This window comes from Lynx canadensis, chromosome A3 (assembly GCF_007474595.2).
Source record: "Lynx canadensis isolate LIC74 chromosome A3, mLynCan4.pri.v2, whole genome shotgun sequence".
Taxonomy (NCBI): Eukaryota; Metazoa; Chordata; class Mammalia; order Carnivora; family Felidae; genus Lynx; species Lynx canadensis.
In genome coordinates this window covers 124,374,234-124,401,592 of record NC_044305.1, presented here as the reverse complement: position 1 = coordinate 124,401,592, position 27,359 = coordinate 124,374,234, and the positions used below count along the sequence as shown (strand labels likewise).

Below are 27,359 nucleotides of genomic sequence, written 5' to 3'. Positions count from 1 at the left end.
TAAAACTCCCCCCACCTTTTTTTTGTTATGGTAAGATTGGCTTCTGCATATTTAATGTCAACAGAATTCCTACAATCATTGTGATAAGTAAAAACTGTTGCCACATATTTCCAAATCGTTCACCTCCTCAAACCTGGTACTTTAAAGAAGCACTCCCAAATTACTCTGATGCTGAACCATGGACTCAGATCAAGTATTTGCTAGCTCTAAACCTGAGATTATCTTAACTGAACTAACTGGTGATAATATTCTCACTCAGAACCACAAAGTCAAAGATAATGTTATTAAAGAATAATGAATAAAATATAAGGGCAACAATTAATCGCTGTGATCCCAAATTAGACCTAAGATCAATAAATTTGTATACAGAAATGAAACAAAATAAATTCTTCCATACAAGTAATAATTTTGGAATTTCTTCATAGAATAGTTTATACCCATCAATGAATAAAAATGACTTTTAGACACACCAGAGGGTTTGAAGCAACGCTTTAATTTACATCGCCACGAGCACCTGTAAATGTTCTGTTGCGAGCTGTATATGCTGCTCTAAAGCCAGTTCCTGAGATGCCTGCCTTATGATTAACACATATTCTTATTTCATGAAGTAGATAATATATTTGGACATTCTCAAGAATAACTAATAAGAAAGAAAGGATCTAGAAGTTTAGTAATCTTATATACAACTTTAAAAATACATAACTGATGCCACTGTGAGGTACACAGTTTCAAAGACTGATTAGAATACTGTTGTTTATATACTTTGTGTAAAACTGTTCAGTTTATTTTAGAATAGTAGAACAGAAAAATCGAGGATAGTATCAGGAGTCAGAGTGGTGTTCTAGCCTCAATTCCATCATTCGCTGGTTTGGGCAAGTCTCTTGGACTCATAAGACCTATACTTTTCTTATCTCTAATGAGCGTATCGCTCAGCCAGTCTACCTTAACAATTAAGATGAAATGAAATAATGAATATGAAGGTGCTTTAGAAAACTATTCAAATGCTACTGAGTTACAGGCAACTTATTACTTAAAAGATAATAGTACTTTCAGTAAAAGCTTCAAAATAACTTACATTGTTTTCTGCTTTAAGGACCACATACAAAACTCAGAAAAATTGCACACAGCCTTAAAACCGATTGGGTGACACTTGTTTTAATTTTTATTTAAACATTTCATTCTAAGAGAAGGAGCTGACAAAGTCTACCAAAGTTTGGCAATTTTAAGAGAGGCTGACATCTACTTAATAGGAAAAACGATCCTAACAAATTTATTCTGTTTTTAATATAAAAATCTTCTGTGATTAGAAAATAGGTTATAAAATTTTCTAATCCATAACAAGCTAAAGCACTGAATTTGATTGCTGAATACATGACATTAATGAATTTTCAGAACTGACAGTCCCCTTTCAATAAACTGAATTTCATATAGTTCAAAGCCTGAATTACACTTATTCATACCCTTAAGAAAAACATCAGTCAGCTCAAAAATGAAGAGGTACAAGGAATAAGCCATTATTTTGTCAAGTCGTAAATTAAATAAAAATACAGAATGTTGCTTTATATGCACGAAGTTCCATATCAATCTAATAATGATGAGCATAAAGATGAGAGTATCAGAAATCAGTAACATGTTTTAGATCAATGTAATAGGAGAAAATAATTCATTTAATCTTGAACACTTAACTTGAAGCCCAGAATAACACTACTCTTTCCATTTCAAGATAAAAACCATTAATTTAAAATTTCTTCTTTTTCTTTGTTCTTTCCCACTTGTTTCTGACTCCCTATATTTTAAGTGCTGCTTTTAAAAAGTTGTCCTTAAGAAATAATAATAATAGTAACAAAAAGTTGTAGTCAAATGGAGCCAATCTGAAGGGTGCCAAATGGCCAAATATGGTAAAATTTTTGGATAAAAAAAAAGGTATAAAATTGATGTCTCCCAGACCACAATGGACTGAAATCCCAAAAGCTATTAATTTACACGTAACAATGATGATTAAAAGAACACAAGTAAGCTGTTAGTGTATCAACTCATTCTCAAAGTTAGAAAATAAAGATTCCAAGCATTATCCTGACTCCTATATGAACTATGTATTTTCAGTGTAACCTCACAACTCATGAGGGAAAATTTTTTTAGATAAAAGTTCCAGCTCATAAATGCAGAAGGTTATGACAGAATTAGAGAATCACCATTTTTGCAAACTCATAAAATAGGCAACTATCGAAGGCTGCTAAGCCCATCAAGTGGATCAGGCTGACAAGCTCACAATGGAGACAACCAGATACATATCTCCTGATAACGTGCAACACTAAGAATACAGAACGCTATCTTGCCCAAACTAGCAAACAACAACCAGACCATGCCTCTAGATTTAATTGTTTTCTAGAAACAGACATGCAAATTCATTTCCACAGGCATTTCCTAAATCAGCTGCCTTGATAACTTGATTCATGAAGAAATCCATCTGAAGGATATACAATTTAAGTATTTTCTTAGACCAGAAAGCATGTAAGTCTTGCATTGTGATTCAATCAGATGAAAGCAAAGGATAGATTACTTCTGTGAACATTATGTAAAGAGCCAATTTATGAAATCTATTAAACTATTTCACCCTGGCATGGTCTATACAGTCCTTGTTAACAACATTGCCAGTCACACTACAACTAAAACTAAAGGAAACTGGGAGATCACAAAAGAAAATCACCTACAGATAATTCCAATCAGAAGTGCGTTAAAATACCAGATTTCCAGCTGAAGCTAAACCTATGGAGTTTTAACTCTGGGTACAAAAGTATCAGGCTATAATACAGAAATGCTGGCCCAAGTGATGATTATTTCTCATAATTGATGAGAATTTCTTCCCTAAGCATCTACACAGCTGGGTTCTTTATAGTCTAAAGAAAAATATCTTGATTGCTGTTTAATTATAGAGACAGATCTAAAAATTTTATTTTTTTTTAATATGTTTTTTTTTTTTTTTGGAAGAGCACAAGCAGGGGAGGGGCGGAGAGAGGGGGACAGAAGATCTGAAGCAGGCTCTTCGGTGACAGACTGACAGCAGCAAGCCCGATGTGGGGCTCCAACTCACGAATCGCAAGATCACGACCTGAGCCAAAGTCGGACACTCAACCAACTGAGCCACCCAAGTGCCCCGAAAAGTTATGTTCTAATTTTTAAGCAAGTTACGTAGAATAACTAATGCCATTTTTACAAGCTCTAAAGCACAACATAAGCAGTAACAGTTGACAGGAATCTGATCTGAAACTTACCTATAAAAAAATGACAGGACATGACAAATATAATCTTAACAAATAAAACACAAAACTATTATGAAAGTCCTATTCTTAGGTTTGTTATGTTCCAAATATTTGTGTCCATTTCAAAGTTTCAAAGGCATATCTTACATGGGGGTGGTGGAAGTGAGTGGGTCTGAGTAGAAATAACAGAAATCAGGAACTGAGCAGCCTTATGACCAAGAAGAGATGATAAATGAAGGTGTCAGGCTAAAAACTGGTAAATTTACACAAATAGTGTACAGCAGATCTTACGACACCTCCCAAATAAATTAATCAATTGTATATATTTAATATCCACAAAAGAGCAAAGACCCAGAATTTGGGGCACAGGACCAGTCTTTCAAAATCTAGGCCACGTCACACTGACATATATTTACACGATGATCACTACAAAAGATCCCTTTGTTACGTGGACATTTATGTATTAATGAGCTGTAGGAAAAAATAGCTATACCTTAATGATGGGGGAGTCAAATATAATCACTAACTTATATTTGCTAACAACAGCAACATTACTTTTTAAATTGCAAGCTGATTTAAATCTTTCCAAGCACATAAAAATCAAAAAAAGGAATCCCTGTTTTAATTAAGGCAACTAAAATTATAAAAATCCAAAATCTACTTTCAATGAAATACTTTCCTTGAAGAGATAAGGATTCATACACAGCCTGATATTCAAAATCTCTTCAAATATATGCTGCTAACTACATGAATAAATACTTCCTGGAGAGGAAAAGGGGTAACCACCAACTCAATAATCTTGGGGTGGGGGCAATTTTAATATAAAGATATAAACAAAAGTCCTAAATACTCCAAATTCAAGGATATAACAAACCTAAAACATTTTTTTCTTAAACTAACGACGTATTCAAAAGTATATGGACCAAACCGATAAGATTCTCTAACTCACAACCATACTAAATTCATATACCCTGATACACCCTTTGGTAAAATGGCCAGGCATTCAAAGGCCAAAGCAAAAACCATTGTAGTAAACTATCTCAAGTTTGAGAACTATGTGACTAATGTTTTCCTTTAGATGTGCAAAAACTTTCGATAGTGAAATTTCTTTTACTAACATGTTTCAACAGTTGACTTTTCAGATGATCTAAAACACACACAAATCAAAAGCACAGACAAGAAAAAACACACCACTGTATTTCATAAAAGGAACATAAGATACAATAGGGGTCTTTACCTTACTGTACATTAGACCCTCACTTTGAATTTTCACGAAAGTAGAACTTTTTCAAAAGGCTAGTATCTAAAAGCAAAAGCAATTTGGCATGTTTTATCCAACATTAAATATTTTACACATATTATAAACACACACACAAACACACTTACATGTATACATACAAATAAAAAGGGTTTTGTTTTTTTTTTTTTACCTAAATGCAAACTGGATGAGGATCCATGTGATGAAAGTGATGGCGGTGGCGTAAGTGAATGTCCTGGAGTTTGGCTTGGCAGAGGCATGCCTATTGGACTTGGAGAGGAGGAAAATCCCAGACTATTGTAAAATGGTTGCCCTATGGGTGCTAGGCTGCTACTAGATCTTTTGTACAAGTCAGAGCTAGTAGATAGAGACTCTCTCCTTGTGGCACTACTACTTGCAGAACTGCCAACTGAAGAAGAAATAAAAAAAACCCTAATTACATACAGTGTTAACTGAATAAAACCTATCCCCAACTCTTGCTGGGAAATAACAGAAGTGATCACAATAATTACTTTTAGAAACATTATGGGGAAGATAATTACTGTGATAACTATATAAACTAACTTTCATTAATCATAAAAGGGTATAAATGCACCCCAATAACGTAACCAGATACTTAACAGAGCACTCATATGTTTATTATTTCACACATATTTACCATTGACACATATGATTACTGTGCTTTAATACCCTGGTATGATTTATAAACCCTACAATTGTAAGGTGTCTGTTTTAGGAGACGCTAGAGATTAAATTCCAATAACGTTAAATTTTGGTAGTGTCCTAATCTCTGGAATCAGTTTCTTAGACTTCAACTCAATGCCAAGAAAGTATTACACTGATAAACAGATTATTAATACATTTCCCTCACCATTCACATTTAATTTGGCTTCTACCTTGTGTTCAAACCATAGTCCTTTAAGTCCATATTGGCCCGAATATCAGTCAGTGGTGAAATACAGATGGTAACTAACTTCTCAGCACTTTTCAAATTACACATTCTCCCTATCCATCAGCAACTAAGTTACAAAATATATATGAAAAAGTAAACTTCCTTTTAGACAATTGATGGCTTTCATTACTGTTGTCACAACCAAAGACATGCTTTCACTTACCCCTCAGGATCTCCATCTCCCATTCCAGAGATTCTACTACTGGTCTTATGAGCCCTTTACTCAAATGAAGACAAATCAGCCTTTTTTCCCCCTCAAATACACAATTATCTCATATCACATACCTTCCTAAACTACATACTGAATTCCTTTTACTTAATCCCAAATTCAACCCTCTAGTCCTTTTTTTCCTTAAGCACTCTACAAAATCATTTTTAAAAAATGGCAGAACCACATTACCATGTAGCCATGCATGCTCAAAAAAGTAATCAACATATCCGGATAATCAGTCTTTACCAAGTGTTTAAAAGGGCTGTCCAAAACTCCCACATCTTAAGTCTCACTTATAGCCCACATTTTCAAGTGCTTCTTTCCTATTTCTAAACACTAGCCTTTTTTTGGTTTGTTTTTTAACTGAATATCTTTTATAGCGAAGGGAATTTCATATTAGATTTCTTAACCTGTCAGGTTTTTAAAGAACAAGCTCTATATTCGGACCAATATGGTAACATTTTTAAAGAGAATTTTAAAGTTTCTATTAGGTCTTGGTTTTCTAATCTCAAGTCAATTATAAATAGGTCATTAGAGCACAATGAAAAATTAAGAGAAAAATTAAGCAGAGAACATAATGGGTAGACCAAGTTAAGCTTATAATACAGATAGCAAACAATTACATTGGTTTTCCCAAATTCAAGACTCTTATAAAGGAAAAACACAAGGCTCACACTACTGTATGAGGCAAAATATTAAAACACTAGTAAACCTTTAATACCAGCCAGTGTGGTTTCTGAAAGACTGATATGTTTTATAGAAAACTGCACATTTTAAGGTATCATCTAATAAGAGAACACTATGTAACTATATGCATTTTAGTAGCAAAACCAAACAAACACTCACGTGATAAGCACCTCTTCTAGAGTTGCTTTTGGCAAAATTGTAAATACATGCTACGTTAACTATGCTAATTTAAAAGGACACTGTCAAAGTGATTGTTCTAAATACAGGGCTACACTTAGAATTCCTATTTATTTCAGAAAACAATTTGACAAGGAAAAAAACAACAGCTCTCTAATAAGAGCAGTAGCACTGTCATTTCCCTGGCAAATAACCAAAGAAACCATAGTTTTGACACATGAAATAGTATCTTCCTCCAAAAAGGAAAGGCCAAGCCAAACGTTTAAAAGTAATTCAGAAATAGCTTTATTTTAATCCTAAACAAGCTGGCTCCTTAACTTTTACTATATGCCTAAATTATCTACAACAGTGCAACTGTGAAATATGAAAACAAAGGATACCTAAAAGATCTAAAAGGCTAGACCAACAGCGGAGTCACTAATCATTTATCAACTATATATAACATGTTAAATTTCAAACTTTCAATTGTAACAACACTTTCTAAGTAATGGGTCGTAGAAGGGTTGATTTAATTACCATATTACAATGGCTAAGCTTCCTATGTTATATAAGGTGGGGTATAACACTGGTAAGTGTTAATAATTGCATCATATAGGTAAGAGAATGACAGTGTACAGGATTCTGTATGTGTATATGTGCACATAACCGTACTATCATTTTAGATTTCATACAGGTATGGAATTGCCATCATGTGAAACGGCAATGGGTAGGCTTCTTTTAAGAGTACCCTTGTGTAGCACTTGAATGAACTCTCACAAAATGTCCAAGAGGAAGGGGAAGATGATAAGACTTTTACTGGCATCCAGGGGTGGCAACTGCTAATGTCCTCTGAAGCAAGGTAAAACAGAGGTATATACAGATTGGTAGTCAAAATTAAGTAAGCAATGTTTATAAATAAGGGAGGCATGAAGAAGACCAGTTTTAGGGAAGGAGGCATCTGCAGGAAACATTTGTAGGGAACAAAATGCTCATGCCAACCAGTTCCTGAATGCTGGGGGGAATGATCCTAACAACTGAGAGACAAATGAGAATTTGAAAGAAGTGGATAAGGGGGTCTACAAATCCATCCCAGACCATCAGTGACAATATATATTATTACGAAAGGGGAAATGAGGTTTATCAAAGCTCTTCTCTATTTTTCCTGGATTATTTAGAGTCTATAATCTCTAGTTTAGAAACTAGTCATTCCTACAAAGTTTATCTTTTAAGTTATATGTTCTTACAATTTTCTTCAGCATGTTGGATATTTGGAGAAAATGCTTGTCAACTGTATTAGGAACAAAAAATGAGTCCGATGGGAGTGCCTGGGTAGAGGTAAAAATACCGAACTCCAAAAGGAATGAAAAATTCAAGTAGGAAATTAAAAGATTGAAGACTCTCCAAGTTCATTAGATTTTTCCCTCAGAAGTTCTTGTGCCCATTCTTTAGGTAGTTTGGTGTTAGGCAAGTATGATATTTCCCTATTGCATTTCATTGTAGCACAAAAGGATTCTGCTTCTACAAGTTTATAGCAATTTTAGATCATTCCTCTTACAAATATGAATGTTGAAAGTTCAGAAGTCACTTCCTTAGAAAACCAGCAAACATACTTAATAACAACTGGCCCATGTTAGTTTTGCCATTTTCCACACCAGAAAAGAAAATAATTTAATGTGGTGGGAAAACGGACGAGAAGCAGGTATTAAAAGATTCTATGACTTTACTAAAAATAGAAAACCTCTTGAGATCTGAATAAACTGCCCTACCCCTCATGAAGAAAAGGCTGCCAATTAATTGTACCAACAGAACTAGGGTTTCCTGAATACTCTGGAACCTTCAGAGACTGATAACACAGGTATGTCAACAGGAAGTCAATGAGGGCCTCTTCTGATTTCACCTGGTCATTTCTCAGTTACAAAATCAGTTTGTGTGGGTAAATTATTTATTTTGTGAAGCTATTTTAAATTTAAACATTTTAAGTATTATGTATATAACTAGGCTATGGAAGAAATATTGTTTTAGAAGAATTTTTAATGATAAAGGCTAAATTATTTAGTGTAGAAGATAAGCGTATTGGTAGTTTCTTAGGGGCCTCTGACCAGAGTATTTCACTGTATTTTAACTTTATATATTATACCTAATAAAACCATAATGAATGACTAGCATTTAATAAGAATAAAACATCTGATAAAAACAAAAAGACTATTATTTTAAAACACTAGAAATTTAAGGTGGCAAAATATTTACTTCCTCAAACATTATTTTGTACATAAAAAGGAAGAACTAGTAATCAGCAAACAAATCTTAATAAAACAAAAATTATAATTCTTAAAGCCAGGGGAAAATGTATTATATCTGAGTAAAAGATGGGCTGCTTGAAGTGAGCTAAACATTCATAAATGCTTGAAGATTTGCAGCCGGTAGTTTTCTTCCTACAAAATTAAATAAACCGGTATTTTATTCCTGTCCTTTCTACACTATAAGCTATTACTTATCTTCATATTAAAAACAAACATATACCTCATGTCCACTTAGCAGAGTACACTCATCTTAAAAAGGCAACTTACCTGACGAACCAAATCCACTGAGGGCTGAGCCTATAGCAGCACCCAAAGAGCTACTGCTTCCAAAGCCAAGCGATGTACTTCCAGGTTGGCCAGGTCCGTGAGAAAATAAAGAACTGCTCTGGGAGCTACTAGTCAAAGAAGTGCTCCCGTAAAATGAATTAGACTGCAGATTCGTGCTCGGCGGCTGCTGCTGCTGCTGCTGCTGCGGTGGCTGAGTGCCAATTGGCCGAAAGAGACCGTTTGTGTTGCCGGTAAGACTATTTGCAGTTCCTCCAGCTGCTGCTGCTGCTGCTGGAAAATAAATTTCAGATACTTCTTGAAACCACCAAAAAGACTACTCTCTATTTTAAAAATATCTCAAACAACACCAGAAAAATATTATCCCTGAAAACATGTTACACTTACCAGCTTGTGCTGCTGCTGAACTAATTAAAACGGGTGTCGGAGCCATTAAACGAACTGGAGCTCCAAGGCCAGTTCTTGCTCCGGGGCCAACCACTAAGGCACCAGTCTGATCATAATAGGCAGTTGGAGCTAGTACTTGATAGCCTAGATAATATTAAAATAAATGTTTACTAATGAAAACATTTGCTATAGAAAACATGCATATTTATTTCCCCCACATTTGTCTTTATCAACCACAAAATATAATTATATACAATATGAAATCCTTAAATAATCATGATATGAGAAGTTAACACATTTGAGAAGGTATTACTTACTAAATGTATGAAACTGTAATAGTGTGTAAGTAAAACTGTTTTCTCTAAATTTTAAGAGATGCCTTCCATTTACAAACCACAAAATAACAAGGTACATTCTTTGATATGTAACTATAGGCCATCAAGCACTGATATTTGAAAAATATTACCTAGCAGGAAAAGACCTCTCTGACCTCAGCCGTAGCAATCTCTTACTCGACACATCCCCAAAGGCAAGGGAATTAAAAGCAAAAGTGAATTACTGGGACCTTATGAAGATAAAAAGCTTCTGCACAGCAAAGGAAACAACCAACAAAACTAAAAGGCAACCAACGGAATGGGAAAAGATATTTGCAAATGACATATCGGACAAAGGGCTAGTATCTAAAATCTATAAAGAGCTCACCAAACTCCACACCCGAAAAACAAATAACCCAGTGAAGAAATGGGCAGAAAACATGAATAGACACTTCTCTAAAGAAGACATCCAGATGGCCAACAGGCACATGAAAAGATGTTCAGCGTCGCTCCTTATCAGGGAAATACAAATCAAAACCACACTCAGGTATCACCTCACGCCAGTCAGAGTGGCCAAAATGAACAAATCAGGAGACTATAGATGCTGGAGACGATGTGGAGAAACGGGAACCCTCTTGCACTGTTGGTGGGAATGCAAATTGGTGCAGCCGCTCTGGAAAGCAGTGTGGAGGTTCCTCAGAAAATTAAAAATAGACCTACCCTATGACCCAGCAATAGCACTGCTAGGAATTTATCCAAGGGATACAGGAGTACTGATGCATAGGGGCACTTGTACCCCAATGTTCATAGCAGCACTGTCAACAATAGCCAAATTATGGAAAGAGCCTAAATGTCCATCAACTGATGAATGAATAAAGAAATTGTGGTTTAGGGGCGCCTGGGTGGCGCAGTCGGTTAAGCGTCCGACTTCAGCCAGGTCACGATCTCGCGGTCCGTGAGTTCGAGCCCCGCGTCAGGCTCTGGGCTGATGGCTCAGAGCCTGGAGCCTGTTTCCGACTCTGTGTCTCCCTCTCTCTGCCCCTCCCCCGTTCATGCTGTGTCTCTCTCTGTCCCAAAAATAAATAAACGTTGAAAAAAAAAAAAAATTTTTAAAAAGAAATTGTGGTTTATATACACAATGGAATACTACGTGGCAATGAGAAAAAATGAAATATGGCCTTTTGTAGCAACGTGGATGGAACTGGAGAGTGTGATGCTAAGTGAAATAAGCCATACAGAGAAAGACAGATACCATATGGTTTCACTCTTATGTGGATCCTGAGAAACTTAACAGGAACCCATGGGGGAGGGTAAGGGAAAAAAAAAAAAAAAAAGAGGTTAGAGTAGGAGAGAGCCAAAGCATAAGAGACTGTTAAAAACTGAGAACAAACTGAGGGTTGATGGGGGGTGGGAGGGAGGGGAGGGTGGGTGATGGGTATTGAGGAGGGCACCTTTTGGGATGAGCACTGGGTGTTGTATGGAAACCAATTTGTCAATAAATTTCATATATATAAAAAAAATAAAAAAAAAACAAAGTACTAGATAAAAAAAAAAAGAAAAAAAAAGAAAAATATTACCTATTAGTTCTGAGAAGAGGATGGAAAGACTAAGGGATGTGCGGTAGTTAGAACACTAGAAGAATGGTTTATTATGCAATTTTAATAAAGTTCTAAACCAAGGGATTCATTAACAGCATTCCCTCAGCTTTTCATTTGTAAGCATCCATTTAAAAATCATGATATAAAGATACCTTAAAATCATAAGGTTACACTTTTTGTAAAGGTTCTCAAGTAAAAATCTGAATAAAAATCATACTGGAATTAGTTTTATAGCCTTAAGCACAAGTCAGGTGATAATCTGCACTATTCACAACTACAGAAGCTTTTCTCAGGGGAGATTCCTTATCTTAACTACAGAACAAAAAGTAACTGTTTTGAAGAGAAAAGTGACTATTTTGCCAATTCTTCCAGGGATAATATATAACAAGTACCACTCTAGATGCACAGGAGAGAATTTAACTACACACAGGAGATACTTTTAAGACAGAAAAGCTTACTCCTCTCCCAGAAGTCATGTTAAGAAAGTCTATCTTACACAGGACAAGGACTCAGGTTCAACATTCAGACAACCATTTGCAAAAAGGTACTGATAATTTTAAGTTTAAATACTACCTTCACCGCCAAGACTAACAACACTTTCACATGCAAAGGTTGTTTTTAATTAAATATGGTAATTCTGACTGTTTTTGCAATTAGTTTCATTATAAATGGATATAAATTAGAAGAACCAGCTGAACAGACATATAAGGCAAAATCTAGGGGGGGGAATACAGAGCTTCCAAGCTGACTCCTCACGGAATGAATGGGATAAATCTTGAGAAGAGATTATGAATATCCAACTGGAGATGTCAAATAGGATATACAAGTCTCAAGTTTAGGGGAGAGGGTCCAGGCTGGAGTTACAAACAATGTAATCACCAAGAAAAATTAAAAAGGGATCTATGGACAGAGTACTTCACATTAGGAGGCTGGAGACAGAAGGAACCAGGGAAGAGATGAAGAAGGAACAGTCAGGGCAGGTGCCTGGGGTGGCTCAGGTGGTTGAACATCTGACTTTGGTTCAGGCCAGAATCTCGCGGTCCGGGAGTTCAAGGCCCATGTTGGTCTAAATGCTGACAGCGTAGAGCCTGGAGCCTACTTCGAATTCTGCGGCTCCCTCTTTCTCTTTCTCTCTCTCTCTCTGCCCCTCCCCTGCTCTCTCTCTCTCTCTCTCTCTCAAAAGTAAAAATTAAACAAAAAATAAAAAAATAAAAAAAAATAAGGAACAGCTGTAACACTGTGGTCTCCTGCAGGCAAAGAAGAAATAATTCTAATGAAGAGTGAGTGATCAACAATGTTAAATGATGCCAAAAGCTATTAGAAGCTGAGAACTGACAAATGGCTTAGACACATGAAGTCATTATGATGAGGGATGCAAGCCAAACTGTAGTGAGTTCAGTCAAGAATGGAAGAACCACAAGCAAGAACAGACAATGCTTCTGAAGAGTTTAGATGTAAGGAGGGCCAGAGGGGAGCTAAAGAAAAGGGGATGCTGAGACTAATTTTTTCTTAATCAGAAAACGTACTTTATTAGCAAAGCACAACACTTTGTGCTTAAAATTTGTTGCTGTAAAATAAAACACATAAACACACAGAGAATGTAAACCCAAAGGTACAGTATAATGACTACAATAACAAAAATTTAACCACAATCCAAGTTAAGAAATAGAAAACTGCCCAGCACCCTACCTCTCATATGTCCCTGCTCCTCCACAATCTTCTCTTTCTCTTAGAGTTATACACTACTCTACTACCCATAAATGCCTCCCTAAGACTCATGTGGTTGGAATGATTTAAAAATTTTCATGTAGGATTCACTAGCGGTTGTATGCAGATATACATGCCCATTATTCCATTATTGTATAGCAGCTCATTGGATGGATACGAAAATGCATTTATATGTTCTACATTTACACTGCTTCCCCCATTTAGGGACACTGCCATCAGTACTGCTTATAAACATTTTGGTACATGTATCCTGGTGTATAACGTGTGGATTTATCTCTCTACTGCAAGGTATGTATCTAAGTAGTTGACGCACTGATTATGTAAATTCACACTCCTTCTACCTTGCTATTAGAGTTCTCACTTGCATGTAACTTTAATAACACTTTATATTCTCAGACTTTTAAATCTGGCTGATGTGGAAGATATGCAGAAATATTTTGTTGTGGTTTTGAGTTTCATTTTCCCATACTAAATAGGCTGAGCATCTCTTCATATGCTACTCTTGGAAGAGGCTTTTTCAAGTCTTTTACTCATTTTCCTACCAGGCTGCCTTTTCTTACTGGCTTATAAATACGTATGTGTATCCAAAGGTTTTCACTGTTTTAATATATTGCAATTATCTTTCTCCATCCCTAGCCTGACAATCTATTCTCTTTATGGTGAATTTTGGGGTAATAATGTCAAATATTATTTCATTTTTATAACAAAATTTCCCTGTATTTTCTAATGCCTTAAAATTCCACTTTTCACATTTCCGTCTAAAATCCAAACGAAGTTAGTTATTGAACACAAGATAGGGCAGGGGTTCAATTTCATTTTGTTTCCAAAACAACCAATTTTATTTCATCTTATTTGTAAAACAAGTCATTCCTCCCTACTGCTTTGTTCTGTTTCTTTGTAATTAGGTGTTCGTTTCTTTGGGGATTTCATCTTTGGGGTCTCTATTGGGTCCCACTGGTTTGTCTCTCCAGGCAAGAATTTAACTGTAGCTTTAGAATTAGTCTTCCTCTGGAGTAAGTCAGAACAGAGCAAGTCTTTTTACTTATTTTTGTCCTTTAAGAGTATTGTGGCTTAATCTTGACGGACCCTTTGCATTTTCACTAAATTTTTTTCTCACCTATCAAAATATCATAGAAAGAACCTATTAGAAATTTTAGTTGGATATGTACTGAAACTATAGGGAGAACTGACACATTTAAAATGCTGACCTGTCAAGGGGAGCCTGGGTGGTTTAGCTAGTTGAGCATCCGACTTCAGCTCAGGTCATGATGTTGCAGTTTATGAGTTCCAGCCCACACTGGGCTCTGTGCTGAAAACTCAAGAGGCTGGAGCCTGCTTCAGATTCTGTGTCTCCCTCTCTCTCTGCCCCTACTCGCGCGCTGTCTCTCTCTCTCTCTCAAAAATGAAAACATTAAAAAACATTAAACATAAAAACATTTAAAAAAAATTTCAATGCTGAGTGGACCAAAGGTAGCTATATCTCTTTAGGTCTCCTTTATACTTTTAAAAAGTTAGATTTAGTCCTAAGTACTTGCTACTACTACAAGTATCTTTAAAATTTTTCATTTTCAAACAGTATGCTGTTAACAAAAAATATTTCATATTTTTTTTAATGTTTACTTTTGAAGGAGAGAGAGAACGAGCAAGTGAGCAGGGAAGGGGCAGGGAGACATAGACACAACCCACAGCCCAGAGCCTGACAGGGGGCTCAAACTCACAAACTGCGAGATCATGATCTGAGCTGAAGTCGGACGCTTAACCGACTGAGCCACTCAGGCGCTCCCCTGAAAAGATTTTTAAATTGATTTTCATATCCAAAAACCTTAACAAGAACGTTAATTCTAATACTTGATCTAAAGATTCATTGACAGTTTTAGTTCTTCCTTTACAGAATTTTCTCATTTCTCTCTCATGTTATAGTACTAGCTAGGATCTCTAACATGCTAAAGTGTTAATAGGAATCATTGTCTTCTTCCCCGTCTTAAAAAAATCCAATTATTTCCCATAAAGCAGAAGTGTGTTATCCATTTGGGGGCACGGGGGGTGTCAATTTCCACCTTAGCATATTAAGGAAAATATCTTTGAATCCTAATTTGTTGAAGTGGCTTGTTATTAGAGTCAGTATATAAATTTGTTATGCTTTTCTTGCCTCTCGAGAAGTTCTTGTGATTGCTTTCTTTTAATCTTTGAACGTGCCAATGACCTCATATGACTTCCTAAACTTCTTGAATTCCTGGGATAAAACCAACTTGTTCATCATATATTATTATCCTGCTTATTATATACTGCTATATCTGGCTGTTAATATTTTAGAATTTAGTAATTAACCTGTAATTTTCCTTTTCTGTATAGTCTGACAGGTTTCATTATTTTTTCTTAAATGCTTATTCTTGAGAGAGAGAGAACCCTCAAGGGAGGGTCAGAGAGAGGCTGAGCCAGAGGATCCGAAGCAGCCTCTGTGCTGACAGCAGACAGCCCAGACATGGGGCTCGAACTCATAAACCGTGAGATCATGACCTGAGCCAAAGTTGGACACTTAACCAACTGACCCACTCAGGCGCCCCAGATGTGATTTTTAATATTTATTTTCTTTTTTTAATGTTTCAAGCTTTTTTTTTTTAAATTCTAGTTAACGTATAGTGTAATACTGGTTTTAGGAGTAAAATTTAGTGATTCATCACTTACATACAACACCCAGTGCTCATCACACGTGTCCTCCTTAATCCCCGTCACCCATTTAACCCATTCTCCCACCCACCACCCCCCTCCAGCAAATTTGTTTTCTGTAGTTAAAAATCTCTTTTATGGTTTGCTCCCTTCTTTTATTTTTCTTTCATCTATGTTCATCTGTTTTGTTTCTTACATCTACATATGCGTAAAATCATATGGTATTTGTCTTTCTCTGACTTATTTCGCTTAGCATAACACACTCTAGCTCCATCTACGTCATTGTAAATGGGAAGACTCCATTCTTTTTGATGGTTGAGTAACATTCCAGTGTGTGTGTGTGTGTGTGTGTGTGTGTGTGTGTATACATATATATACATACACATATATACATACATACATACACATATACACACACACATCTTTACCCATTTGTCAGTCGGTGGACATTTGGGCTCTTTTCAACATTTGGCTATTGTTAATAATTCTGCTATAAACATTGGGGTGCATGTGCCACTATGAATCTGTATTTTTTGTATCCTTTGGGTAAATAACCTAGTAGTGCAATTGCTAGATTGTAGGGTAGTTCTATTTTATTATTACTATATTATTATTATTATTTGAGGGAGGGGAGGGAGGGAGGGAAGGAGGGAACACGCATGAGCTGGGGAGAGGGGGAGAGGAGGAGAGGTAAAATCTTAAGCAGGCTCCATACTCAGCACAAGCGCCATGCAAAGATCAATCCCATGACCCTGGGACCATGATCTGAGCCGAAATCAAGAGTTGGATGCTGGACTGACTGGCACCCCGGGGTAGTTCTATTTTTAATTTTCTGAGGAACCTCCATACTGCTCTCGAGTAGCTGCACCAGTTTGCATACCCACCAACAGTGCAAGAGGGTTCTCCTTTCTCTGCATCCTAACTGACGTCTGTTGTTTCCTGTGTTGTTAGTTTTAGCCATTCTGACAGGTGTGAGGTGATACCTCATTGTGGTTCCGCTTTGTATTTCCTTGATGATGAGTGATGTTAAGCATCTTTTCGTGTTATCTGATAGACATCTGGATGTCTTCTTTGGGAAAATGTCTATTCATGTCTTCTGCCCATTTCTTCACTGGCTTATTTGCTTTTTGCGTGTAAGGTTTGAGAAGTTCTTCATAGATTTTGGATACTAACCCTTTATCAGATATATCACTTGCAAATGTCTTCTTCCATTCCAAAGGTTTTTAGTTTTGTTGACAGCTTCCTATGCTGTGCAGAAGCTTTTATCCTGATGAGGTCCCAATGGTTCATTTTTACTTATGTTTCCCATGCCTTTAGAGACATGTCTAGTAACAAGTTGCTACAGCTGATGTCAAAGAGGTTGCTACCTGTGTTCTCTAGGATTTTGATGGGGTCCTATCTCACATTTAGGTCTCTCATTGATTTTGAATTTCTTTTTGTGATGGTATAACAAAGTGGTCCATTTTCATTCTTCGGCAGGTTTCCCAACACCATTTGTTGAAGAGATTGTCTTTTTTCCACTAAATATTCTTTCCTGCTTTGTTGAGGATTAACTGGCCATATAATTTCGGGGTTTTCTATTGTGTTCCACTGATCTATGTGTCTGTTTTTGCCAGTACTATACCGTCTTCATGACTGCAGCTTTGTAAGATAGCTTAAAGTCTGGAATTCTGATGCCTCCAGCTTTCCTTTTCTTTTTCAAGACTGCTTTAGCTACTTGGGGTCTTTTCTGATTCCATATATATTTTAGGATTCTTTGTCCTAGCTCTGTGAAAAATATTAGTGGTATTTTGATAGGGATAGTATTAAATGTGACAGGTGTTAGTATTTAGATTATACTAGTATCATAAAATGACCTGGGAAGCATACCTTTTTTCCTATTTTCTAGGATCTTAAAAATTGGAATTATTTCCTCCTTGAATACCTGGTATTCACCACTGAAGTTTTTATGTTGGCCTAAAATCTTAAGGGAGAAATTGTGATTACTTAATTCACTTCTTTAACGTTAGCAGACCTCAGATGTTTTATATATCCTCAAGTCTGTTTGGTTACATTTTTCTAGTTATTTGTCCATTTTATCTACACTAATTTGCTAATGTGAGATTGTTCCTAATAGCCACCAATGATTATTTAATTTTTCTGTATTGGTATTTCTGCCTTCTTGTTTTAAATCTTTTTTGGATGAGTCTCTCAGAGGTTTATCAATTTTATTAGTATTTTCAAAGAAATAACTTTTGGGATAATTTAAATCTTTGAATTGTATGTTTGCCACCTATTTCATTCACATCAGCTCCCATCTTTATTATTTGGTTTCCTTTTACAAATTCTTTGGGTTTATTCTCTTCCTTTTATAGTTCCTAGATAGAAACTTACTTTCCAATGTATGCATTTGAGCCTATTATATTCTCCTCCTATGTTGTTTTAGGTGTAGGTGACAAGCTTAAATTTGTAGCATTTTCATAATCATTTAGTTCAAAAGCTTCTAATTTCTACTGTGTTATCTTTCTTTACTGAGAGTCTGGTAAGACACAGGGGCTTTAAAAAAAAAAAAAAAAAGACATGGTCCCTACACGCAAGGACTATACAATCTAGTAGAGGAGGTAATGTACTACGTCCTTAAATTTAAATGTTTATTTTTGTGAGACAGAGCAAGCATGCAAGCAGGAGAGGGACAAAGTGGGGGGATGGGACATAGGATCCAAAGCGGGCTCTGCTGACAGCAGAGAGCCTGATACAGGGTTTGAACTTCTAAACCATGAGATCACCACCTGAGCCAAAGTCAAACACCTAACTGACAGAGCCACCCAGGCACCCCTCCTTAATTCTAAGATGCCACTTTGTTTTGAGACAAGACACTGATCTACTAACTTCCGCTCAAAGAGAAATAGAAAATGTTGTTCTACTTGAAGACATTTTCTAACTTTAACATGGTAAAGCAAGGGCAGAATTGAGAAATCACAAATAACTAAATGAAATGCAAGGCAGATAGAAGAACTAAAGAAAGGTGCAAGAAGAGTAATTACTGGGGCGCCTGGGTGGCGCAGTCGGTTAAGCGTCCGACTTCGGCCAGGTCACGATCTCGCAGTCCGTGAGTTCGAGCCCCGCGTCGGGCTCTGGGCTGATGGCTCGGAGCCTGGAGCCTGTTTCCGATTCTGTGTCTCTCTCTCTCTCTCTGCCCCTCCCCCATTCATGCTCTGTCTCTCTCTCTGTCCCAAAAATAAATAAACGTTGAAAAAAAAAAAATTTAAAAAAAAAAAAAGAAGAGTAATTACTGATGAAGACACACTGGGAAAGAAAGATCAGGAAGGCTTTATGCAAAGAATACTGAAGGATGAGAAGGAAAGCTAATTACAAAATGTTTATAAACCAGAGTTAAAAAAAAATAATAATGTTAAACTCTATCTATCCCAATTTCCCTTAAAATGTGTAAAAGGGTATTTTAAGCTAAAAACCATTAGCTAGGGCTAGAGGCATGAAAAGTACAAGTATCTTTGGCTGGTAGTATATGGTCTAGTGTGTTAAAGCATAGGACTATGGAAGGATACTATCAATTAAGTAGTTTGGGACTAGATCATTGAAAATACTAAGGGGCACCTCAGTGGCTCAGTCGGTTGGGTGTCCAACTTGGCTCAAGTCATGATCTCGCTGTTTCTAAGTTTGAGCCCCACATTGGAGCCTTGCCTTGAGACTGTTTTGGATCCTGTGTCTCCCTCTCTCTGCCCCTCCCCCACTCACACTCTCTCAAAAATAAACATTAAAAAAAATTTTTTTAAGCAAAATATTAAGAACCAGAATGGTATAAAACTAACTTATATTTTTGAAAGGTTAACTGAAAGAAGAATAACAAGATGAAATGGGGGCGCCTGGGTGGCTCAGTCGGTTAAGTGTTTGACTCTGGATTTCCGCTCAGGTCATGATCTCATGGTTTGTGAGATTCAGCCCCCCTACCCCCATGTCAGGCTTTGTGCTGACAGTGCAGGGCCTGTTTAGGATTCCCTCTCTCAAGATAATCTCAAGATAAATAAAAAAAGATAAATGAACAGAAGAGATTGGAGGCAGAGTTAGTGGGAGGTTAAGAAAGAGGCTGAACAAGAATAGCACAGATGAAAAAGAAAGGGAACATGAGATAGAATGAACAAGAACTGACAAATTATTGAATGCGAAGCACAGAAGAAAATCAAGAGTTGAAGAGGATTCTGAGACTGAAGCCAAAAGTTTCTAGTTCAAGAGTACAGTGAAATTAATAAAATAAACAGTAAGATAAGCAAATCTGGGAGAGAGTTCATTTTTTGTTTGACACTATGAGTTTTGAGGACTGCTGGAACATACACATGGTAATGTCCAATACAAAGGCAGAAATATGTTAGATGTTCAAAAAAGAGTCCAAGATGTAGATGTAAACTCATTAGTTTACTGGAATAGGAATGATAGCTGAAATGATGAAAGCAGATGGTCTCCACCCACCCACCCACACACAAAAGACCATCTATTGTTCCAATACTGAAACTGAAGTTCAAAGAGAAAAGTTGGCCAACATGACTCAACTAGGTTGTACGGAAATATGGCACATCTGATTCCAAAGTATCTAGTCCAAAGTAACTGTCTTCCACGTTTAAGGATTTAGACAGAGGAAAGGGAAACTGATCAAAGCAATGAAAAAGATAGGAAATCCAGGAAAACAAATTATCACAGAGGCTAGTGTCACGACAGAGAAACGTTGTAGAGAGTTGGACTTAGTCAATATGGTGAAATACACCAAAGAATTGAGAAAAATAAGGATGGAGAAGAGGAGGTCTTACTTTGCAATTGTTACTGAGTTAATATTAGAGTTACTGAAAGGAATCACAGAGGCAGGCTTAAAAGAAGTGTGAGACAAATAGAAGAACCCAGAGCCGTCTTAGTACTATCTTTCATAAACTTTCAGTTCAGTTCCCTTTTAGCCCTGCCTCCATGTCCTTCCATGCGTCTACAACTTCAGCTTCACGGCTCCAGGTAAGCAGCTTCCCCGAAGCAAGTACATAGCTGGGGTAAAAAAAGAAAATAATGAGAACACTCCCATTCTATTATCATTTGTACTTCAGAGACTATAATATTAACATGTTCTCTTTAGCCACTGGGCTAGACAAGATGATGAAATCAGACCTTAGAATCTCAGAGATAACAGAATGAATGCAATCAGTATAGAAATTCTCAAAGTAACATACAGAAGCATTCAGCCACATGTAACACATACAAGAAACCCTCAATCACATATATTTTCCGATACATTAAATACGATTCCAAAATGATCTGAAAATTTAACTAAATTACAATTAAGTGGAAACTGAAACTCACATTTCATTAATAAGTAATCTATATAGTTACAGGAATAATTACTCATATACTAAGAGTGAAAAAAATGGATACTTAAGAGAGAAAGTGAGTCTTCAGGAGAGAACAGAATAGGAAATGGCGCACTATCTACTGATATTCAAATGTAGCTTTAAATTTCACTTTAAAAACATAAGTGCTTTTCTTGGTTTAAGAAAATTATTGTCCTTGCATTATTCTTAAAGTTGTAATTTTGTATCTAGTTTCATGAAAATCTACTTTACAACAAAAATCTATTTTTTTGGCTCCTTCTAAAAGTTGTACTGTGGTAATGGGAATAAAGTTTTATCATTTTCTTTGCATTAGGCTTTCATAGGTGTATTTTAGTATACACTTGCTATCAGGTTATAGATACCAATAGTTCATAATACTATAAATTGGCTAAACACAATGAAACAGTGGAAAATTTTAGCTGCAAACTTCTCATATTAACTAAATGACCTTCTTATTCAGCAGCAACAGCACATAGAGGTTTTGTCTTAACATGACAACTCTAACCAAATGATTTTACTTCTTGAAGCATGCTTCAAGAATTCTGGACTATGTTGAGAAAATGCTATAGTTTATGACATATACAGAGTAAGAAAAAATGGATGTACGGAGAATTCCAGTACACGTTCGCGATCGCGGTCTCACAAAAAATACAGATTTCAATTATTGGCCCCTGAGTTCTAAATAACTTATTGCAAGGTAGGCAAGACTTTAAAGATAGTTCTGATTTTTTCACTCTTCAATGTGAGCAATTACATTTAACATTTCAAACCTATGCAAATTTCTACAATTAACTAACTGTATACCTGGCATGCCGGTAGCAAGACCCTGACCAAAAGCCAAAGTTGGATTTGCTGCTGCAAGTGATTCTGCCTGCTGCCCTTGCTGGCCCTGATTGGGAGTAAGAGGGCGCTGACCTGCTCCAGCTCGGAGAACCTACAAAGGACAAATGATTTCCTTAAAAATGAAATTATAAAATAACAGATAAATAAATTTATCCCAGAATAAATTGCCTTTGGATATTCTTCGAACATATTTATATGCAACAAAACGATGATTTGGCATGAAAAAATACAAAATACTTAAAATCAAAAACACAATCACTGGCTCATGACAACTAGAACAATCTATTAAGTAACATCTAGAGATTCTTGAAGGCCTTAACGAAAAGTTATTTTTAGTATTTGTGCTCTTTTTCTTACCAAAGAAATTTATTTGGGGGGGGGGGGATGGCAAAATTTTAGATATTAATTTCACAAAGATAGATGAACAATTCAGGACAAGCAGTATTCACTGTAAATAAGCCTCACATATAGGTGTATTGGTCAAGTAGTATATTTTCATGTTTGCCCAAAGAAGATATAGATTGAAAAATAATTTATTAAATGGTGCCATGGTCTAATCTACAAGGACTGAGCCACAGGACAGCTTCAACAGAACACCAATACAGTAATAATCCACATAAAGGAAATTTAGAATAAAATTTAACTGCCAAGTAACACTACACTTGTCATTAAGTTGCTTCTTTGGTATAAATATGAAGAATTTGACAATCAGAAGTCAGAAATCACCAATAGTGTTTCTACATTTATCAAAACAGTTTATCAAAACATGAAAGCAGCAGAAATTTCAAAAACCCAAAACCAACCAAAACCATTGTAATAAACATTTTCTTTTTGAAGAAGTTAAATTTAACCAGTAGTGAAAATATTTCCTCTTTTCAATTTTCTCCAGCTTGCTTAAAAATATAAAGTACTCTGTAATCATTTTCTAGTCAGAAATGTATTAAGTTAATATTTAAAATAGTAACTTAAATACCCAGAAGAAAATGAAGTGGCAATTACTTTGATAGGAACATGAGCACACCTGAAAAGGTGATGAAAAGAAAATTAAAATCTGCTAGAGATTTCAACAGTTTCTATAACAAAAATGTAGAAATGGAATACACCTAAATCTAAATTCATGTGATACCAATTAGAAAAAAAAAACCACCATGTAATCAATACTTGTATATAGGTACTACGTTACATGCTGAGGAGATGAAAAGACACACATCTTGAAAACAAGCAACTCATTGAATTTCAAGGACTCTTCAGGTATGATTTAATGAAGGCAGGCCTATACCTGTTGCTGTCCAGGCTGAGCTTGTGATGCTGCTTGCTGATTTGCTGTGTTGTTTGCCGCAGCTGCAGCTTGTTGCTGAAATAAATTGGCTGGATACACCCCCCATGGAACACCATAATACTGAGGTGGAACCACTGCTGGACCTAAACCCCACACCCCACCCCGCCCCCCCAAAAAAAAAGTTACTTACATTTTATAGATAAATCAGTTACCATTAGATCATAAAAAGGAACACTGTATATGAGTTAAAGCAAATGTCCTTATAATCCCCAACCCACTTACACCTTCTATATCCTTTCTTTTTTTTTTTTCCTGATTCTAGTAGGAAAAAGTCTCGTTCAGGTTATGATTACTTCAAGAGAAACAGGAGTGACAGCAGTGGCCTCAATGGAGATGGTAAAGCTAAGGTCAAAAGGACCAATGAACTAACAGGATACTTAACCATCTATGCAACAGTTACTGAATGCCAGTTTATGGGTTTGATACTGGCAAACACAGATAATATACTCAGGGAACATTAGACTTCATAAAACTGTAAGATTTACTATGTTCAATTCAAATTCTCTTAAAAGGCTATTTTCTGAATATTGAAAAAAATTACCAAAATATTACAAAACACTTTTATCTTTTTATTTGCAATCTACAACATAAAACTTTGGAACATTCTTGTACCAAGCTTGCGACAACTGTATTTGAATTGTAAACCTTGAATTTAAAAATATTTTTTAGTTAAAGTTTTTATTAAAAATATTCTTCATATTTGAAACAATTAGTCACAATTCTCACAAAGCAACTGAAAATTGCATGAAAACAAATGAAACATCACTGCTTATGTGGTTAGGAAAATGGAACTAGTGAGTAAAGACAAGAAAGAACCAGGTAATATAAAGGCACAGAGGGACATAGACATGTGAAGGCAAACTAGGAAAAACAGAATGAACTGTTCTTGCTCTAGTCTATGTTATTCAAGGTAACATCTGCTTCTATGGGAGTAAACAGCATTATGCACAATAACTTCCACGTTAAGTTGATGAGCAAGATGTCATGATTATTAATTGATAAAATAAAAATGGCCTAAAATTCCACGGATACAATTTTAATATATCTAGTATTTTAAAAAGTTAAACTCTTGGATTCACTTTGTTTTGGAGGAAAATAAAGCCCAGTACAATTGACTGAATCACTAAAGTGAAAAGCATTAAAAAACTTAAAGGTAAAGTATTATTTCTGAAAATAGTTTAAGCACCATCTACAATGAAAACTGTTAACAGGATTTATGAAGAATACATTATCAAAACAAGAGTCAAATATCTATCTAGAACCTCTTTGCCCAAAACAATAGCCAGAAGCCACCTGTGACTACTGAAGAATTAAAAAGTTAGACAGCCCGAACTGAGATGTGGTCTTAAGTATGATATACACAGGATTTTGAAGACTTTGCATGAAAAAAAAAGTAAAATATCTATTAGTAATTAAAAAAATATTAATTATATTAAAATAATATTTGGTTGTGTTGGGATAAATCAAACATTTAAATTAATATCATCTGTTTTTTGCTTTTATAATGTAGACACTAGAAAATTTTAATTGCATTATCTGGCTCACATTATATTTCTATTGGACACCACTGGTCTTAGAAAGCCTGAATCCAAAATGCCTAGAATGCTTAATCTGAAAACTAAACATTTCTTAAGGTTTCCTTAAAGTCCACAGATTGTATGATATACCAGAATTTTACATACTAACATCCAGTTAAATGGCACCAAGAAAGCTCATCCCCTCCTTATGGAATTACGTGCAGATCTATACTAATACTAAAATCTAATGAATGTGATAGGTTGGTTTCAGTCTCCTAAATAAGCTATCAAACTAGAATTTGAAATTAACATTTATTTTTTCACTTCTTAAACCAGTCTTGAGTATAAAAAACAAGTCCCCTAACTCCCAGGAAAAGACTGACTGTTCTACAGTCAGGATAATAACTGCCAGAAGTGGAGTTTAAAATTGTCAAATTCATCAGTGACAATTCATATCATTGAACAAAGTTTAAAAATGATAGTCTAGAGTTATGAAAGTCAGTCAGTTGGCAGGCTCACTCCAGTGAACACACATTTATGGCTGACATGACCCTGTTCCTGCCTCTGTAACCAACATTAACCCATGCCTAAGACTAATTCATTTGTCTCTATAACCAACTCAACCTAAAACAACCTCTTCTTCAAAACCCTACACAGAAGATCAGCAAATTGTTTGCTTGGCTCAATAGGATGGTGCCTGACCAGCACCCAACTCTCCTTACTACTTAAATAAGCAAGAAATACAGCTTTGGGTTTAAAAACATTTTTCCCCAGTATTATTGCAATATTACTGATACATAACATTTGTATAGTTTTGGTTTTCATTTTAGACTTTGAGTGGCAGTTTCTGGTTTTGACAGTTAAGTGCTTTCCAACTCCATGCCACCTTTTTGCCCCTCAGTCGGCTTGCATATTTTAACACTGCTAAATAAACTTTACTTTTTAGATACTCATTCTCTCAAGACTGCTGAAGCTCCTTACCTCATACTCTCCCTGACCTGGGTATCTATGGTACCTACCCCGGTTTACTGCATTAGAAGTAACTGTACTTTTGCACTGTCTCTGTGGGTGATGGAATTGGTCAGAAAAAAGATCTGTGGTTGGCAATGTAAGATTTCTGAAACTACAAAATTGAATTGGAAACCAACTATGTACAAAAGGAGAAAGTTCTCAAGCTTCGGCTTTTTCCTACAGCATTAAAACTGGACAAATAGTAAACTAACTCTCTGGAAACATCACTTGATTCTAGGTAAGTGTTTCAGATTTTCTTAGGAACTTCAAATTGCCCACCAAATAGACAAAAATACAACTTGTAAGAAAATTAAAACTAAATCCATAATAAGCAACGAGGATGAACAATAAGTTACCTGCTAATGTTGCTGCTGCAGCCAACCCTGCTGCAGTATATGGATCAGTCCCTGGAGGAGCAGCACTAATAATATACGGATTTGGCACAAATGCAGCTGGAGCAAGGCCTGCTGAGAATACACCAGCTGTATTTTAAAAAGGGGAGAAATAATGAATGAAGATGTAAAGTATAATTTTCTTCATTAGGTAAAATAATTTCTACACTGAATTTGGAGTGGGGAAGCAGAGTGCATATAGTGGTTCAAACTCTGATTAACTGAGTGACTTTGGGCATGTGACATCACCTGACTCTAAGATTCTTCATTTAGGAAATAGGTGTATCACCACTTATCTTAGAGGATTTTTGTGAGAGTTAAAACATGATACCAAATATGAAAGGACTGTGTAGAACTAGCAAAACAGGCACACAATAAATGTTTAGAGTTAGAACTACTATTGTTCAACGGTAGTTTTTCTTTTGTTTTTCTAATGCTTATTACTTATTTTTAAGAAACAGAGCACAGGCAGGGGAGGGGCAGAGAGAGGAGGAGACACAGAATCAGAAGCAGGCTCCAGGCTCAAGCTGTCAGCACAGAGCCTGAAGCCAGGCTCAAACTGATCAACTGCGAGATCATGGCCTGAGACAAAGTCAGATGCCCAACTGACCCACCCAGGTGCCCCAGTATTTTTTAATTTAATCTTTATTAAGCTATACTGTGAGCTAAGAATTCAATAGTGAGGAAGGCATGATCTGCCCTCACAAATCAATCCATCTAATGAGAAAAACAAATTGACAATTAGAATACAGTATAGTAGGAGCTACAGGCACAGAGAGAAGGGGTACCTAGTGAGCTTCAGAAAGTGTGGGTAGGATGATGTGGGGTTGTAGGGCAGGGCAAGACAAGACAAAATTGGAGTTACAATCAGAATGAAGACCTGTGAAGACCTTCCTGGGTCATGTTAAGAAGTTTGGACTTGGGGCGCCTGGGTGGCGCAGTCGGTTAAGCGTCCGACTTCAGCCAGGTCACGATCTCGCGGTCCGTGAGTTCGAGCCCCGCGTCGGGCTCTGGGCTGATGGCTCAGAGCCTGGAGCCTGTTTCCCATTCTGTGTCTCCCTCTCTCTCTGCCCCTCCCCCGTTCATGCTCT

The 27,359-nt window shown here is 36.2% G+C and overlaps 1 protein-coding gene across 6 annotated transcripts in view; it reads right to left on the bottom strand.

Moving 5' to 3' along the window:
- Positions 1–27,359, bottom strand: part of PUM2 (pumilio RNA binding family member 2) — a 100,962-nt gene that overhangs the window by 27,171 nt on the left and 46,432 nt on the right. For 3 of the 6 annotated variants that reach the window (XM_030311582.2, XM_030311580.1, XM_030311583.1), the window contains exons 8-13: positions 26,233–26,358; positions 23,289–23,431; positions 21,971–22,100; positions 9,497–9,640; positions 9,092–9,382; positions 4,691–4,927 (exon numbers count right to left, since the gene is read on the bottom strand). In XM_030311582.2, the coding sequence (XP_030167442.1) occupies positions 4,691–4,927; positions 9,092–9,382; positions 9,497–9,640; positions 21,971–22,100; positions 23,289–23,431; positions 26,233–26,358 (1,071 nt within the window). The remainder of the gene's footprint in view (positions 1–4,690; positions 4,928–9,091; positions 9,383–9,496; positions 9,641–21,970; positions 22,101–23,288; positions 23,432–26,232; positions 26,359–27,359) is intronic. The other 3 variants (XM_030311584.1, XM_030311585.1, XM_030311581.1) reach the window with 2 other exon arrangements.